This window comes from Dermochelys coriacea, chromosome 7, assembly GCF_009764565.3.
Source record: "Dermochelys coriacea isolate rDerCor1 chromosome 7, rDerCor1.pri.v4, whole genome shotgun sequence".
Lineage (NCBI taxonomy): Eukaryota > Metazoa > Chordata > Testudines > Dermochelyidae > Dermochelys > Dermochelys coriacea.
The window spans coordinates 14,403,253-14,421,146 of record NC_050074.1 but is presented as its reverse complement, the minus strand read 5'-3'; the positions used below and the strand labels follow the sequence as shown (position 1 = coordinate 14,421,146).

At 39.3% G+C, this 17,894-nt stretch overlaps 1 protein-coding gene across 8 annotated transcripts in view; it reads right to left on the bottom strand.

Annotated features, from left to right (window-relative positions):
- Positions 1–17,894, bottom strand: part of CNTN4 (contactin 4) — a 657,694-nt gene that overhangs the window by 213,547 nt on the left and 426,253 nt on the right. For all 8 annotated transcript variants that reach the window (XM_038410564.2, XM_038410563.2, XM_038410561.2 and 5 more), the window contains 2 exons: positions 13,649–13,775; positions 12,082–12,257 (listed from right to left, as the gene is read on the bottom strand). In XM_038410564.2, the coding sequence (XP_038266492.1) occupies positions 12,082–12,257; positions 13,649–13,775 (303 nt within the window). The remainder of the gene's footprint in view (positions 1–12,081; positions 12,258–13,648; positions 13,776–17,894) is intronic.

Genomic DNA, 17,894 nt, shown 5'->3' with positions numbered 1-17,894 from the left:
CCTACATTTTAGTGGTCAGACGTCCTGAGCGAATGCAGTGGGTGGACCACTGTTACACAGTATGTGATTTATATCTTTAGGAACGGAAACAAACCACTGTCTGTGTCTATGGAAGAGCCCTTATGGGCCTGCAGTGAAGCAGTATATGATGAGTGAGCAATAAAGACCGGATGCTGAGCTTAGCATTACCTCGTGTCAAAAAAGTTATAATGAAAAGTAGAAAAAAAATCTGAAGAGGGTAAGGAAAAGGAGCAGACAATGAGTTCTTTACTAAATATTTAGAAGATGAGAACTATTTCAGCTTAGAAAAGAGAACAATAAGAGATAGCCTACCATAACGTTATCAAACAATGAATGCTATTGAGACAATGAGCAAGACATTACTGTTTTTACTTTCTCATAATACTAGAAAAAGGGGATGCCCCAAATAAATTAAAGACAACAGATTTAAAACTGTGGAAAACCTGTGGCATTCACTGCCGGGAGACTGAGGCAATTAACTTGGTAGTGTTTTTAAAAGGATTAAACTTTTATAGGAAAAATAGGTCTGATTCTGACCTCATTTAACCCTGCTGATTTACACCAGTATAAATGAAGTCAGAATCAATTCCAGAAAGAGCATCCATATTTACAACAGACAGTATAAAAATGCACTCAGGAGATAAGCCCTCTTGATCCAGGGAACATTTCTCAGTTAACTGACAGGGATTATGAAGAAATATCCCCAGTGTGCAAAATGGACACCTTCTCCTGTGAACTGTGGGGGCTCCAAAGATCTGTGGGGAATCCTAGCCTCAAGTCAGTATATCTCAGGTCAGCTGCCTGGGGAACACGTTCCTCTGTATGCTGTCCTGGCCCTGTCACTCCCTGAGCTGCACATCTCACTTCCTAGCAGTGTTCCATTCACTCTGTTCCTCAGTTTCTACACATCAGGGTGGGAGAAGCATTACAGTCTGACAGGAAATCTGTGCTTTTCCTAAGAAATCAAACTGCCTAGGATGGCTGTACGTGGCTCATAGTACAACAGAAATTAGAGAAAAGACTCATTAGATCCAAAGACCCATCCCGTCCATCACCTAGAGGCCAATACAAGATTGTTCCCTGCTGTACAACTAGGATTTTGTCCAGTCTTGTTTCAGCTATCCACAGCAAGGAAGCCTCCTGACTTCTCCTTGAGGGACTATTTCACAGCCTAACATGTTGCACTTCTAATATTCTTTGTGTTTTTCAATCCTGTTATTCCTATTTATGCTTTCCTCCTTCTGCCATCCATACTCCCCAAACTCATAGGGGACCCAGTCACGCAGGGGGCACTTTACAATGATGCTGGCAGTTCAAAGAGAGCGCATCTATCAGCTCCACTGCTGTTCTCACAATTTTCATCTCCCTTCCATTTCTTTCTCCTTCTCTTTCCTGAACTATGCAGTGGAGGGGAGCATAGTGGAGGGCCCAATATGTGATTTCCCCTCCACCCCCTTTGTTAAATAAACCTCTTCTGAATTTGCCTGTTACCGACGGCTCAGCAGCAGAATAAAACTTGGCTTTACCTGTCTGTCTGCATCTAGTATATTTGTGACTATGCGTGTTCAATGTTGCCAAGCACAGCTGGCAATGTAGGTCTCTTTTGGTATTGTGCTATTAACTAAGTGTTACTTTTGGACTCTTGCTATTCCCAATACACCAGGTTTTCCAAATGCAATTCATTCTCACATAACACTGTACTTGCTCTTAACAACTCCTTTGCTGTGCACATTTCACCTGTACCATCTGCAGTATCATGAGCTTTGCTTTCTCTCTCTTGTCCCGCCCCGCCCATTCTCATCTTTAAGGTACTTGGCGTGACGATACATAAATAATGAATGAACACATCTTGGAAAGTTTATACTAAAATATTTACCATAAACATCTGCAAATCATTTTACATTTGTTAACTTCAGCTGGTAGGCAATTTTTTGAGGATTATTTCCCTTTAAGGGCCCAATTCTGCTCCCTTTGATGTCAATTGGAGTTTTGCTATTGATTTTAAGGAGAGCAGGATTGAGTCTTAGATTGGTGGAAGCTATTCTATTCTATCCAGGTTCAGATACCGCATTCATCATAGTACTAATCTGAATGCTTTCAAGTAATGCATTACGCAACATGACTACACATCTGGGCCTATCCTGCTCCCACTGAGATCAATGAGAATTAGAATACAAGCGCTCTGAAGAGCTGACTGACTTGGCCATGGCTGGTGATGGGGTGTGTGTCGAATTGCACAATCTCATGAGGCATCCACCAACCTGTCTCTCCACATTCTTCAATCAGAACTAGCCAAACGTTATTTTGAGGAGCTCTCTTGTCCTGCTTGAGGTAGGTTGTTTATGTGGAAAACAACTGCTTGAGAGAGAGGAGACGGTCATTGGATATAGGAGCTGGTGAAAAAGATGTGCTGAGAACTATATTTAAAACATCAGGTAAAGATTACAGTGTATCTGATGCAGAACTAGGTAGGTAAAGTGCACCCAGAAAAGACTTCATTGGTTGGAGAATACCTCCTCCCCACAATGAAGGACATGTATAATTTGAGTGAAAAATGTACTATGCAACAAATTAGCATACATTTTCCTGTTTTACACTGCAACAAAGGTAAAATGTAATATACAATGGAATTCATTAGAGGCTTGAAATCAATAGCATAACTCCCACTGACATCAATGAGAGCAGAGATTGGGCTCTAAGAGAAAGTAATAATCCCTCACTGATTCCAAGAGGAGTCAGTCTGGTCCCTGACTATGGGCTCCTTGTAGGCACAGCCCTGCCGTGCTGTGCTGCACTACCCCAGGGAGAGCACTGGGAGACGTTCTGGTTCAAGGAGGAGCTTCCAGATATGCAGAGTCAGAGTGCTTGCTGCTACCCTGACTGATTTCCAATGGCTGGTGTGTAGTACAGGGCAGACACAACCTCACTTCCTTCCAGTCCCTTCTGGGGTGCCAGGCATCTTTGAAGAAACAGAGAGTGAGCAATCCCAGTTATCCTGAAGACAGGGACTGAAAAGTCTTGATATAGGGACTGCCAAGGGGTAAGCGAGACTCCTCTTACCCTCCCAACCCTCCATACTTCCCTGCACTGCAAACCTGGGTAAGCGACAGCCAGAATCTTAATGACAAACAAGCATAAAGAATGACATAGGTTTAATATCCTGAGTCTTTTAGTAGTTCTACCAAAAGAAGGGAGGCAAGGATGCAAAGCCTTAGATTTCAGTCCCAGAAATATTATGGACTGACATTTAAAGGGATGCATCAACATGAAATCTAGTCAGTTTAACAAAAAGTGAGTTCAGAGGCACTACACCCATCCGAGTTCTCCTGCTAATGTAGGTGTTTTTGCAATTACATCTTCTTTGCTTTTATTTTCTTTTTCAAAGTGTTTTTCCCCCTGCCCTGCTGCCATGTGGAAGACTCCCAGAAACAAAAGGGAAAATGACTAAGTAAGACTCAGATTAAATAAATCGTGTTGATTTCAGAGGGACTCAATTGGGGCTTTAATGATAGTGCAGCAGGACCAGTGGCACTGGCTGTTTACATAGAGTGGGATATATTAATATTCCAAAGCTAAAACAAACAGGACAAAAATAGTGAAACATGCATTTAAATACAATCTCATCTTTCAGTCACATCAACCTTAAAAGTATTACTCATAACTAAAGGAAGCAAAACTATTACACGATTAATGAACTATATGCTGTTTTTTGTCCCTCTAGATTTTTATTGCATAATCATCATCATGTGATGAGAACTTGTAGTTTGTAATAAATATATTCATCTCACTTTATGGCCAGTTTATAATAAATCCCAATTTGTGGGTAGTCTATTTATTTATTTTTAAATCAAAGCTATTGCATGTAGCTACTGCCTTTGTATCTTTCCATGTCTAGCTGTACATCTTGTTGAAGAGCTCAGGTACTTCAGGCCAAATTTTACGCTGGCTACCATAGCAACATCAGGGCCCCCTTCCTCCCTTGCATCCTGCTACTGGCTACTAGCATCCTGGGTAGCAGTGAGGGAGTAGGCTAAATCTTGCACAGGCAGGTGGGAGGCAGCAGAACTGGGCAGAGCCTTGGCTGCGCATCCTCAATGTGCCAGGCAACATACGCTGGTTTGGGTATAGACTGGTTGCAGTTTACTGACTTCCCAGAGTAGCAGCTCAAGCAGGAGGGAGACTATGAGAGTGAGTCAGAATCTCCTTCCTGGGTTGCTCCTGAGACAGTGCTAAGATGCACTGCACCTTACTCGGGCCTGGTGGTAAAATCACGGTTGAGCATTTAATGAAATAAAATATGATATTAAGTTTATCATATTAGGAGAGTGTGTGCTTCACAGAAAATAAAGTGAGCTATCTGAAATATAAGATTATATTATATTATATATGCCAGAGTGTGTGTGTCAGTGTGTGTTTGAGACAGAGATATTACTGTCATCCTTCACCTCCGTTTCACTAACTCAAATGGATTTTAAAACAACAGATTTAATTTAAAAAAAAAGTCATTTAACAAAGGTTTGTGAACAAAAGCAAAGGAACTGAAATAATATCACAGCTTTTTACCAACGCTTCTAAGCTATCCTCTTTATTTGGGACTGATTCTGCAATCCTTTTACTCATTTTGAGTCGTATCTTATTCCGCAAGTCATCCCAGACTCTACTCAGTGTGAATAAAGGCAACTGAATTTGTTTCATCGTCATTTTTTGGTTAGTGATGGCTGCATCAAAAGAGACTAGACAAAACATTTGTGATAGTTGGGATTCTTCCAGGGGATAAATATGGGGTTTATCCCTAAGTTTTCAGCTCTGTCGTGAAGGTTTCTCTCTACAACAATATGGTTTCTGCTAGGAAGGGGTCACAAAGCGTGAGTTGTTGGAGATTTCTGGGACCCCAACAGGTCAATAAACCAAGAGTAGGTTTAGCCTCTCATATGAGCAGGGCTCCAATTAACTGAAACATACAACAGAGCTGTTGTTTTTTTCAGTTTTGCAAATCAATCACAATATGGCAACTCAATAATATTACAGTGAAGAATCGTCACTCTACTGCATATCCATCTGATGTAATGATAAAACTGATGTCAATCATTTGATACAATAATGAAGTCATTGTTAAAGAATCTTTCCACGGAAATATCACCTTCTTACAAAGCAAATGTCTCCTCTTTGTCTTCACGTTTATAGTAGTTTGAACACGTGCCCCAGAATGTTCCTTCAGTGTTTATGTAGCAGTAGTAGACCTGCATCCTGAAACAATTGTCTCTTTATAACTGGTATTGGGGCCTACATTCTTCTCTCAGTCACACAGGTGCTACCCCATTCAAGGGCCATTGAGAGGAGTGGCTTGCTGAGCACCTAATTTTTATGCTGAGAACAGCAATTAAGTGCTCAGACTAGTCCAAGTATTTTGTACCCCACGCTCTTGAGAATAAGGGAGCGTGCATGCTAAGGGGCTTGAGACTTACTTCTAGAAAAGTTGTGGACAACATTTAAGCCTTGATCTTGCAAGTCAAAGCACACAGCACAAGGCTGGTGCACTCCAGGACAAGTCTGAGTAGGGGTAACTATGTACAGGTAAAGTTAGAAACTAGCAGAGTCCCCAGACAAGTGGAAATAAATCTTAAGCACACATGTCACCTTGCTGTTATTACTGTTAATAGCATACACACAACCTGAGGTGAGGATAAAAAATGGCCATGTCTGACAGGACAATCCTCAGCATGGAAATGAGACGTTTTGTTACATACTTCCCTCTTCCATCTTACTTTTGCTAGTATCTAGGAATTATCTGGCAGCCATGCAGCAATGCTAGGATCACACTCCCTGTGTAGCCCATTACCTTTTACTTTCCTGTCCAAGCCATTACCTATTACTTTACACTTATATGTACAGCACTCTGTACCTGTGCTATGCAGGATCAAGCCCCCTGCATTCAATGTTACTTGTGCCCATGTGTAACTTCTGCTCCCATGTGCACCAGCGTACAGCCTTGTGCTCCTTATTACCCATCAAAAAAGGGTTTGCAGTGTCAAGGCATAGGTATAACTGTGTTTCTTTAAGTGGAATTTCTTTGGTGTATGTGGTGATGGGCCACACCCCCTTTTCACCATAGGCTTTATATGGGGGAGGCAAGCTTCAAAGTTCCCTGTACTTTTTCCCCAAGCGGAGCTTTCCTGAAAGAAGCCTTAGTTTAAATGAGTACTTGTGGCACCTTAGAGACTAACAAATTTATTAGAGCATAAGCTTTCGTGAGCTACAGCTCACTTCATCGGATGCATTTGGTGGAAAAAACAGAGGAGAGATTTATATACACACACATCATACCACTCGATCTATTGTCTACAGCCAAGCGCTACGATATAACCGCATTTGCTCCAACCCCTCAGACAGAGACAAACACCTACAAGATCTTATCATGCATTCCTACAACTACAATACCCACCTGCTGAAGTGAAGAAACAGATTGACAGAGCCAGAAGAGTGCCCAGAAGTCACCTACTACAGGACAGGCCCAACAAAGAAAACAACAGAACGCCACTAGCCATCACCTTCAGCCCCCAACTAAAACCTCTCCAACGCATCATCAAGGATCTACAACCTATCCTGAAGGACGAGCCATCACTCTCACAGATCTTGGGAGACAGGCCAGTCCTTGCTTACAGACAGCCCCCCAATCTGAAGCAAATACTCACCAGCAACCACACACCACACAACAGAACCACTAACCCAGGAACCTATCCTTGCAACAAAGCCCGTTGCCAACTCTGTCCACATATCTATTCAGGGGATACCATCATAGGGCCTAATCACATCAGCCACACTATCAGAGGCTCGTTCACCTGCGCATCTACCAATGTGATATATGCCATCATGTGCCAGCAATGCCCCTCTGCCATGTACATTGGCCAAACTGGACAGTCTCTACGTAAAAGAATGAATGGACACAAATCAGACGTCAAGAATTATAACATTCAAAAACCAGTTGGAGAACACTTCAATCTCTCTGGTCACTCGATCACAGACCTAAGAGTGGCTATACTTCAACAAAAAAGCTTCAAAAACAGACTCCAACGAGAGACTGCTGAATTGGAATTAATTTGCAAACTGGATACAATTAACTTAGGCTTGAATAGAGACTGGGAATGGATGAGTCATTACACAAAGTAAAACTATTTCCCCATGGTATTTCTCCCTCCCACCCCACCCCCCACTGTTCCTCTGATATTCTTGTTAACTGCTGGAATTAGCCTACCTTGCCTGTTACCATGAAAGGTTTTCCTCCTTTCCCCCCCCCCCCGCTGCTGGTGATGGCTTATCTTAAGTGATCACTCTCCTTACAGTGTGTATGATAAACCCATTGTTTCATGTTCTCTGTGTGTGTGTATATAAATCTCTCCTCTGTTTTTTCCACCAAATGCATCCGATGAAGTGAGCTGTAGCTCACGAAAGCTTATGCTCTAATAAATTTGTTAGTCTCTAAGGTGCCACAAGTTCTCCTTTTCTTTTTGCGAATACAGACTAACACGGCTGCTACTCTGAAACCTTAGTTTAAATGAAAATTCATACACACACATACATTATGGCACTCTAAAGCAGAAAGTAGATGATCAGTTTACAAATACACTTCTGAATGTTGCTGGATTTAAAAATTAATAGAAATATCTTGTGATGTATACATGGAGGAAGCACATCGTTGCCAAGGACTTCCTCAAGCTCCTGTCTTGAGACACCCACTCTCCCTCCAAATATCTGCTCAACCATAGGTTGGTCCTACTGATTCCTAAACCCAGGGACAGTCTGAACAGTGTTCCCCCTTCACACATACTTCTCAAAGGGCTCACTCCTAAACTCAGCCATATGGCCTTGATCCAACTTTCCATAAAATCAGTGGCGAGACTTCTATTGCCGTCAGTGGGAGTTGGATCAGGCACAATACTTGTGGAGTTAAGAATTTCAGGTGTAATCCATGCTCAATACCTTGAAGGATAAGGACTTTGTGATACAGTCATGTGCTAGCAGGGCCTGATCTAACGCCACTGAAGTCAATAGCAGTTTTACCATGGACTTCAATGGAAGCACGACTGAGGCCATAGTTAGAATTTTTAATGTTATCTTTGAATAGATGAATACATTTAAAACACAGCACAGGGGCTGCATTTCTTACCTAGGCAAGACTCCCTATCGATTTCAGGCCCTTTATTTCTGAACACAAGCTACCGTACAGCAAATAAAATTGTCAAACTATCCCTCCTCCACAAAAGAGAAAACACACAATTTAATTTAGTTTAAGTGTGTTTTCATATATCATTTTGAAAAGCAATTTTGGGTCTCATATTAAGAGTTTAAGGCTTCTCCCCCACCCCCCTGTGAATCTGTACTGCTACAAGCACAGGGTTTAAAGAATCATTAATCCATATTCCATTAGTGTGGTGTAGCAGACTCCTTACTTTTTGAAAATGTGTTCAATTTAAGAGACAACTAGCATGTCAAGAAAAAAAGGAACAAATTTGAAATGTTAATGATGTATAACAAAGCAAGTATTTGGGGGCATATATTAGCACTTTCATCATAATTAGTTTGTAACCAAAATACATAGGTCAGGAATAAATTGCTGATCCTCTCTGACCTCCACAGGAGGCTGAATAGCTATTTCAGAGTTTAATCTGCAGTGAAAAGGCTAGAGAAGAATAATTTAGCCCTTGAAATAAGAATGAACATCTTTTAATGATGCCCCTGGATTCAGAATTTAACCCTTGCACTTAAAAGCGAGCATTAGTCTCAAAAGGGTTGGCAATAACTTAGCTCTCAAATAAGAACGAGATAACAAACTGCATAAATACAGAGCAGCCCAGAGAAAAATGGATTGTTCATTTTAAAGACAAAGCAGTGAAAGGCGCTGGCTGGTAAAACAATTGAGTCTTGGACAAAATGGTATTCCACAGCTAAGAATGTCATAATATGTAACGGTAACAATGCTTGAGAGACCACAGTTGAATTGCTGGAGCTGCAGGTAGGTCAGAGATTGCAAGTGCAATAATAGCAAGTTTCTAGGTCTCCAAATGCCATACAAAGGGGTTATATTCAGGGTAAATAACCCTGGTAAAAGGAAAAAATCCAGAGAGAGGGATTGAGGGCAAATGGACTATACTGAGACACTTGAGACTGCTAGAATGGATTCTTGCTAGGAAATAATTTTAGATTATTCCATAAAAAACCTACAGAGGGCAGTTCAAAAATGATAATGTCAGAAAAAAGTATAAGGGAAAGAGGTTACGTGCTCTGAATTAGCTAGGACTTCCAGTTCCTGCAACAAGTGCCTCCTATTGTTCATTTCATTGTATTAAATAGCACTGGCACATCCACATATCTTGGAATGTCAGTGTTAAAAAACATGCATTATTAAAACAGATTCACATTTCTCAAAGGCAGAGCTTGTGTAATAAAATTAAAACTACAGTGGGTATTTCAGAATTCAGCCAGTTCTGGTTGAAATCTCTTTGCTCATATAACTCGGAATGACTTACTGTTTTGTTGAAGAGCGGAGTCTGACTTAACAAATGCTTGTTTTTCTCCCCATCTCCAATACAAATGTTCCTAACATGATTAAAATCTAATTGATCTAAATTTGAGCAATTTATTTATCCAAACACTCATCCATCACCATTTTAAGGGCTAAGAAACAACCTCTTAAAGCAACCTTCTTAATTAAGAATCAGTCAAGCCTATCTTATGCTTGGTCATCTATCAAAACTCCAAGTACAGTCCAGATTTATTATTGTCAAGAAAGATAAATCAATTAATTATAAATATAATAGACATTAAGGTTCCATGTTTGAAAATAAATATGCAATGTTATGATTGGTTGGTTTTTTTAAATACAGATTGTTTTTGTGATTACCAGCTAATGGTCATTTGATACAAAATGGCTTAATGAATATAGTGCTCCCATTCATGTAGTCAGTGGGAATCTGACAATTGATTTTGATGAGAGCAGGACCTTGCTTTACATCACTGAACTCTTAACTTACTACACCTGCTCTCACCCTCTAGGTAGCTAGAAGCTGAGATCATTATTGACTTTCATAAATGATACTATTATAGCACAAACTGTTTTCAAGTGCTTACCTATGAATAATGACATTGCAAAGGCTTAGCCTGATGGATATTGGAAGTCCTTGATTTGTAAGATTTGGGCTGCTGTGAAGCAAGTGATATGCAGAGAAGCAGGCCCAAAACAATATTTATGAAACAATCCCCTTGACATACTGAAATCTAACGTTATTAGATGAGTTTTGAGGAAGCAGTTCATTAGCGCTCTACAGTGAAAGAGCATCTTTAGTCATGGGAAAACACAAGCAGATCGTAAGAAAAACTGATAATATATTGTTAACTACTCTGGGAGAGGGAAGACTTTAGCTTCCCACAGCTCTGTTTCTCATTGCAAATCACCTTTTTGTGTGCAGCAAATCTGGTACAAATTTGGCATCTTACCCCTTTTACTTGTAGAATAGTATCACATTAATTGTACATATTAGACAGTCCATTAAACATATTGCATTATATTAAAAGTCTAGCTTTCCCTTACCAGGTAAATTATGCTTAAGAAATACTAAGATCTGACCAAAAAAGCACATGAAGAAAATTATTGTTAAGGTATAGCTTGCACCTTTCACAGCACAAAGCCTCTCAGGGTATGTCTACACAGCAAGTAGCAAGGCCCCTCTGCTGGCCTGTGACAGCTGACTTGGACTCGCGAGACTTGGGCTCCAGGACTGTTTCATTGCTGTGTAGACTTTTGGGCTGGAGCTCAAGCTCTGGTAGCCTCCCACTTTGCAGAGTCCTAGAGTCTGGGCCTAAGCCCAAGCCAGGAAGCCTACCCACCAATAAATCAAGTTTGCTGGCCTGGGCCAGCTGCGGGTATCTAGCTGCTGTGTAGACATACCCTCAGAGCTTACAGGTATGAAGGAGGAGGGACTTGCCCTTAGTGCTATTATGCCTGCTAGCCAAGGAGGTTGGCCATGGCTCTTTATTATCCATGGTCTTCCTTTCAAAGGACTCTCATACTGCACTCTATGAAGTCAAATGCAGAATTCTTACTGGCTTCAAACAATGAAGGTTCAAGCCCATAAACACTTATTTAGCTCTCCTTATTTATGAAGGTGTGTCAAAAGTGCTGAATAGGCCTTAAATAAATATTATAAAGCAGCCTTTAAAAAAAAAACAAAAGCAACTTTGGTGGTTCTAAAATGATCAGATAAATCAATGTACATGATACATAAATAACACATATAAAGAACTTAGCATTGCACATCACCTTTACATTAATTTCAATATTGTGTATATATACACCCGTACACTGTGTCAGTATAACCCACACATTTCCTGGGTGTAGTGTTCCGTCCCATGTAGTGGCACCGAGACCACTTAGAGATTAATGAGTCTGCTCTACAGCTTTAGCTAAGGGCCAAATGGCTTTTAGCTCATGCAGTAGAGCCTCATGCATTTAGCTCCAGAGGTCCGGGGTCCATCGGTGTTACAAGTGGGACAGAACACCACACCCAGGAGGTATGTTACATCAGCACTTAAAAACTGTCTGATATGTACCTCCCACTGGATCTTCTATCACAGGAGTGATAAAAATTGCCATTATGGAACTGCTGCTTCTGAAAGGCATGTCCCTTTGGGCACTTTTGAAGCTTTAAAATCTTTGTTTTCCATTGGAGGGAAAAATCATTTTTGAACATTTCTATTATTCACTTGTAAAAAGTGTTAGTAGCATGTTTCCTACTGCCATGTACTCACACAGACACTGTCTCTTATCGCTAGGCAAATATACACATTATGTGCTGTATGCCCATTTAGTTAACTAGTCACAAAATAGAACATTTCCAATCCTCACTCAGATTTAGTCAAGTTATGTTCTGAACAAAACAAGCAGCATAGCAAAGAATAATGAATAACAAATTAGATGAGGTTAAAAAAAAAGCCATCATCTTACCATTTTTCCAGCATTATATTGCAAGAATTCAGTATTTGCCATGGGTTGTAATCGCTACTTACAAGCAAACTGAAGTTTTGCCTCTCTGCTAACAATGGTTCCAAATGAGTTTGTTGCTATGCACTGGTACATTCCAATATCTTGGGTTTTATTGGGGTTATTGATCAACAAGCTGCCTCCCACCACAGTGTAGCGGTAATCCATACTGACATCAACACTGGTTCCATTTAACTTCCACCTATAGTATAAAAATTCTAGGAGTTGAATTCTGCTAACATTAACCAATATTTCTGTATGTTTCTAAAGCAACATGAAAAGTAAATACAGAAAACATTACAACACATGATTTCTTATTTTTAAACCCAGCATGAAAATGCATGTTTCCTGCACCACATTGAAATGTTCTAATATTTCACTTATAGAGCAACATCCTTAACATATATTTCAGTCACTGATTTGATTAATGTTCTTATTGTTTTGGCTGTTGTTATTGATGTTGTTAGTCTTTGGAATTAATCATTTTGCAAGGGGAAGCCCCAGAAACAGAATTTTTGAACCACTCAACTTCTTTTCTTTTTCTGCCTTAGTTGTTTGTTTGCTTTTAATTTTAAGAAAACTCACTCACAGCAGATGTTTTAACAAACTGGGGCATCAAGATTTCCTAACAAAATCTCTCCCCAGTTACAACTGCCATCTCTAGCAGCCTATGATGGAACATATAAAGGATTAGATCCTCAAAGCAGTTCCCTGTATTGGAACCTACGGGGAAGGAATTTGAATATATTTGCATGAGTGAATCAACATAATCTACTGTATTAAATGCTAAGTATTGCCAGAAAACAGCAACAGGATTGGGGTCTTATGAGTTTAATCAGTTTCAAAGTGGGCATTTACACTAGAGAGCAAAATGGGGGGTGGAGGGTGGCGGGGAGGGAGACACCAGGTTAAATTGGTTAAAACAACCAGATTAATTCTATGTAATAACAACAGTACCACCAGAACAGCATATTTTCATACATATATAGCTTCTTTCATCCAAGGTTCTCAAAGCACATTATAAAGCTAGGAATTGTAAGTACCATTATTGAAATTTTACAGATTTTTAATATAGTTAAGCACATAGATCTTAAGGGACAGATTTTCAGTTCTGCATGCAGATAATTTACTGTGAAATTATCATGATTGTGCACAGAAAGTTAGAACTCACACTGCTCATTTGCACACAGCATTAATGTGCAATTTTTGTGGCAAAAAAGAGGGCGTAAGGACCAGATTTTTAAACACTTTAAAATTCAGGGGATTTTAGGTAGATTCAATGTATTGCATAAAGATTTTAATCCCAAATATCTCATTTAATGTGTCAAAGCAAGTCTTAAGAAGCTTTAGCAATAAATGAATAGGATTCAAATTAACTACATTATTGTTTCGGTGTGTTTCATGAATTTTAAAAGTGATACGAAAGGGTAATCTATTGCATCAATTCAAAATCGAAACCCACCAGCAGATAAAGATACATCACATCCCAAATTCTGAAAGAGCTTCTCTGTGTGGGATGCATGCAGACATATGTCTTGGAGAGACACGATCATGGAGAAGGCATGCTAAAGAATGGCAAAATATGTAACAAACCTGATAGTTGGTTTAGGATTTCCCTTTACGTCACAGCTCAACTTCACTTTCTTTTCCTCGGAATCCAGTGGAAAAATCACATTGTTTGGTTCCTGAATGAAAACTGGCCCATGCAGTGTGCTGCCATCTGTGTTACATGGAACAAAAATGTGACAGGTATTGTACGGTATCTTAATATAACAAATATAAAGAAAAGTATTAGAGAGAGGTGCATCTGGTATATCATTCACCCTAGAAATGACCATGCAACAACACTTTTACTGAGAAAAGAAGTCAAAAGATTTATTCTACAATCATACAATCTCTTATACTGCTGTCTTTTCATGGACTGTTGGACTTTCACGAAAGGGAACACAAACATAACCAGCAGAAAGATTTGAATTTCACATAGGCCCCAGTTCTGCAACTGACTGTGAGCAGGCTCATCCCCCAAGGCCCACACAGACTTCTATTAAAATTAGAATGTATTATTCTTGTGTGTGTGGTTTACATGTTTTGATGTAGACATTATCTTTAAGAGACGTTTTATTTTGAAACCATTTTTAAATGCAATATTTAAAATAATGTGAGTTGTAGGTTCATTGGTATTTACAGGGTCTGATAAAATCCCTGCATGATAATTGGGTACTGTTAACCCAGTTGGTACTGAAACCCCTTTGTACTGAAAGAGTTCACTGAAATACTGGCATTTTGGCCACACAGTATTGTAAAATACTTTTCATATTATCAGATCCTTGACATAGACACTGTCTTTATTTTTTTTTCCAAGCACACAGTTGCCATTTGATTTAGCCTTATTTATGTTATTATCATCAACTGTTATATTTTCATCATTATTATCATAAGCATTCAACAATTACCATAAGAGTATTTTGTATCATGTACCTGGTATACAACACAGCAGTGAAAGAGCTAAGTAGAAGATCCATATATTGCTTCTTTCTATGGTCCTGATCGTGCAATGAACTCCACATGACAGACCTCTTCACCCATGGTAAGGGCATCTCTACACTTAAAATGCTGAAGCAGCACAGCTGCACCACTTAAGTGTAGACACTACCTATGCTGATGGGAGGGATTCTCCCATAGGTATAGGTAATCCACCTCCCTGAAAGATGATAGCTCGTTCAACAGGAGAATTCTTCCATTGACCTAGCGTTCTCTACACCAGGGATTAGATTGGTTTAACTATGCTGCTCGGGGTGCGTGTGGATTTTTTCATTTTAAGTCAGAGAGACTTTTCATTGACCTTAAAAGGAGTTTGATCTCTCCCTCTAAGTCAATAGGGATCTTCACAGGCCACTACTCTTGCACAAGAACCTGGAGAGCTCCTGTTGCATCGGGGAATAAGAAGAAAAGAAAAGAAAAGAAAAGAAAAGAAAAGAAGATAACCTAACCTAACTTCCGCATTCCACAAATGAGAAGTGAGGTAGACTCTGTTTACATACGTTTACTCTCAACTACACTACTGATTGTGACCTAAGTATGGATTTAACTTGAAGCCTCCTAAGAGGCACTAAACCCCTAATTAAGGATAAGGATTCTCAACTCAATTAACAATTTAAACTAATTTTTTCATGAGGTTAGGTGACCAGTCTTTCTGATATTACCCCTCCACCTTGTTCTGGCTCCCTACTGCCTCCTCAATGAACTCTCAGGAGAATTGGAGAGAGTGGGAGAAAGGGAGTCACATGGAGGAGTGACAACAAGGCTGGAAATGAGCAGAGGAACTATAATACTATAATATAATATTCTGAAGCAATTATATGTGAGGAAGATGTGTCTCAGTAGATGCATGGCACTCATGGCCAGGCAGCTGGGAAAGTGGAGAGCTGGTGGGGGTAACCTATGATTCCAGCATATATTCAGGAACTCTACTGAATTGTTTTGAGGGGTGTCAGAAGATCCATATAGCAAGTACCTCAGAAAGAAAACTCTGCCTCTGTTATGTAATGATTTGAGAGAGACTGTGCAAAGATTATCAAGGAGCTACATTTCCCAAATCTCCTCTCCTCAACACAAAAGGGGATGTTCTAAGCAAATACCCGTTGTATTTATCTTTATTTTTAAATACATATTAAATATGTCCGACTGATTCATATATTATTCAAAACACATTTCACATAATCTCTACCTTCAATTATAGCTGAGTGCAGCTCACTGTTGCTGGCAGAAAAAGAAAGATAATAACAACAACTAATAATAACCACCACCACCTCAGGATGAGATTGGGATATCCTTACTCATTTCTGATATGCATAGGTACTTTACTCCTGGAGTAGTTGTATAGGCTTCAAAGGGACTACTTAAGGGGTAAATTATGCAGCATGAGACAGGGAATTGCAATCTGGCCCATAGGGATTACAGCTTCAACTTTTATACTGATTGGATTTACAACAAAAATTAAAGGACATTTTAATTTCTCCAATGTCCCAAATCATCAAAAACAGAAATGAGCATTAATAAGCATCTAATTTTAATAGATTGTTGTCTTGATGCTCAGATAGTATAGTGATGGGTGCTTAGAAATATCATAGACAGACTGATCGATCATGCTAGAATAGGGAAAAGACAAACTATCACCTCATAATACTATTAGTCAGTGAACCATGCTGATGCAGATATCTACTGTATCGACTACATTATCTATGTTACACCACATCGAGGTACTTGAGTCACATTGTCTTGTTGTTTCACATTATTTCAAGTGTGGTGTGTCAGTTTACATTGCATCACATCATACTAAAGGTCACAAGATCACAAGAAAATATACCTCATGTTTAAAAGGGGATTGTTGCCATTAAGCTCAGATACTCAAACTAATAAAAAAGGCACACAGCAAACTTGTTTCTTTATTGCTGGTCTTTGTCAGACCCCCATGGACATATGATGGCTGACACCAAAGTGTAATTTTTAAGGCTGTTTTAAGTGGCTTATTCCTACAGAGGAACTGATGTGGTTCTGGTATGAAAGGTGGGGCAAGTAACCACAGTGTGCCAGAGGGTCATAAATACCTCACTGTGCAAACGTTCAACCAGCAAAGCAGCACGGCTGGAGAGAGACCATAGAAGAGGATGTTACTGCACGGACCTGATTGCAGGACTGGTGCCTAAATAATTTGCTCTTTTATCCTCTGCCAGTGAACCAATTTTGAAAAGCAGACGAGACAACAGTTTTCAAGCTTCAATCATACTGGTTCATAAAATGTCTAGAGACATTTGATTTGGCACTGTATTGCTAAGAAATAAGTGCAGCCTATTTACATCATTTGCAAGCACTGTACTGGGTAGTTAGAAAACTAGTCACAACACACAAAAGATACAGAATTCAAAAGTAGAAATGGCCTCAGTTAGTAAAATAATTTTGTTAATTGATGTAATTAATTTGTATCAAACCCATGGGAGCTGAGAACAAAATGACATCAAGTGTAAGTTGATGACAGATCATTAGATCAAGTTGCTTTCCACATACCAAAATACATGCACTTGACACCTTTTAACATTTGTCTTTTACCCCTACCCCCCACTCCACCCCACCAACAACAACTTTTCTGCTACCTAACAACATCAGCAGACACAGCTAAAAATACTACTTGGCTTTCAAAAGAGAAAATTGCATTGGTTAAGGAAAATAAATGAGAAACTCTGGGAGCAGCTGTCAGCATAAAAGTAGAACAAAAGGGGGAGAGAAAAATTACAACAATGCACAATTAAATTTATTTCTCAAATTTATTTCTGAGTGGCTATTCTTCCTTCTTCTTTCTCTTCCCAGTTACTGCCTGTGCATAGCCAAGATAAGCAAGTCCAAACTATTTAGTCCATAGCCCACACAGTCTTGTTGCCATGATCCAATATATTATTGAAACCAGGACATGATCCTCTGATTGTATCTGATAACAAATGAGCTATGCTGATTTATACCAGATGAGGATCTGGGCCAAAGAACTCTAAATACTCAGCAATTAATAAACAGAACAAAATTGCTGTCTTATCTCTTGTATGTGGAAAACTACTATTTGCACCATAAATATGATAGTCTTGATTAAATTACAATATTGCTGGATAAAAAACAAATTTAATATATACAGTATCTAATATATCATGAAGCAAATATATTTTATTTTACTATACTATATCATTTTGCTGGAAGAGGTTTGTTACACGATGCTTGTTATTGTAAAATAGTCAATGGCATTTAAATTCACCACAAAAATGATGATTATTTATATTGCTGTAATGGTAAGAGA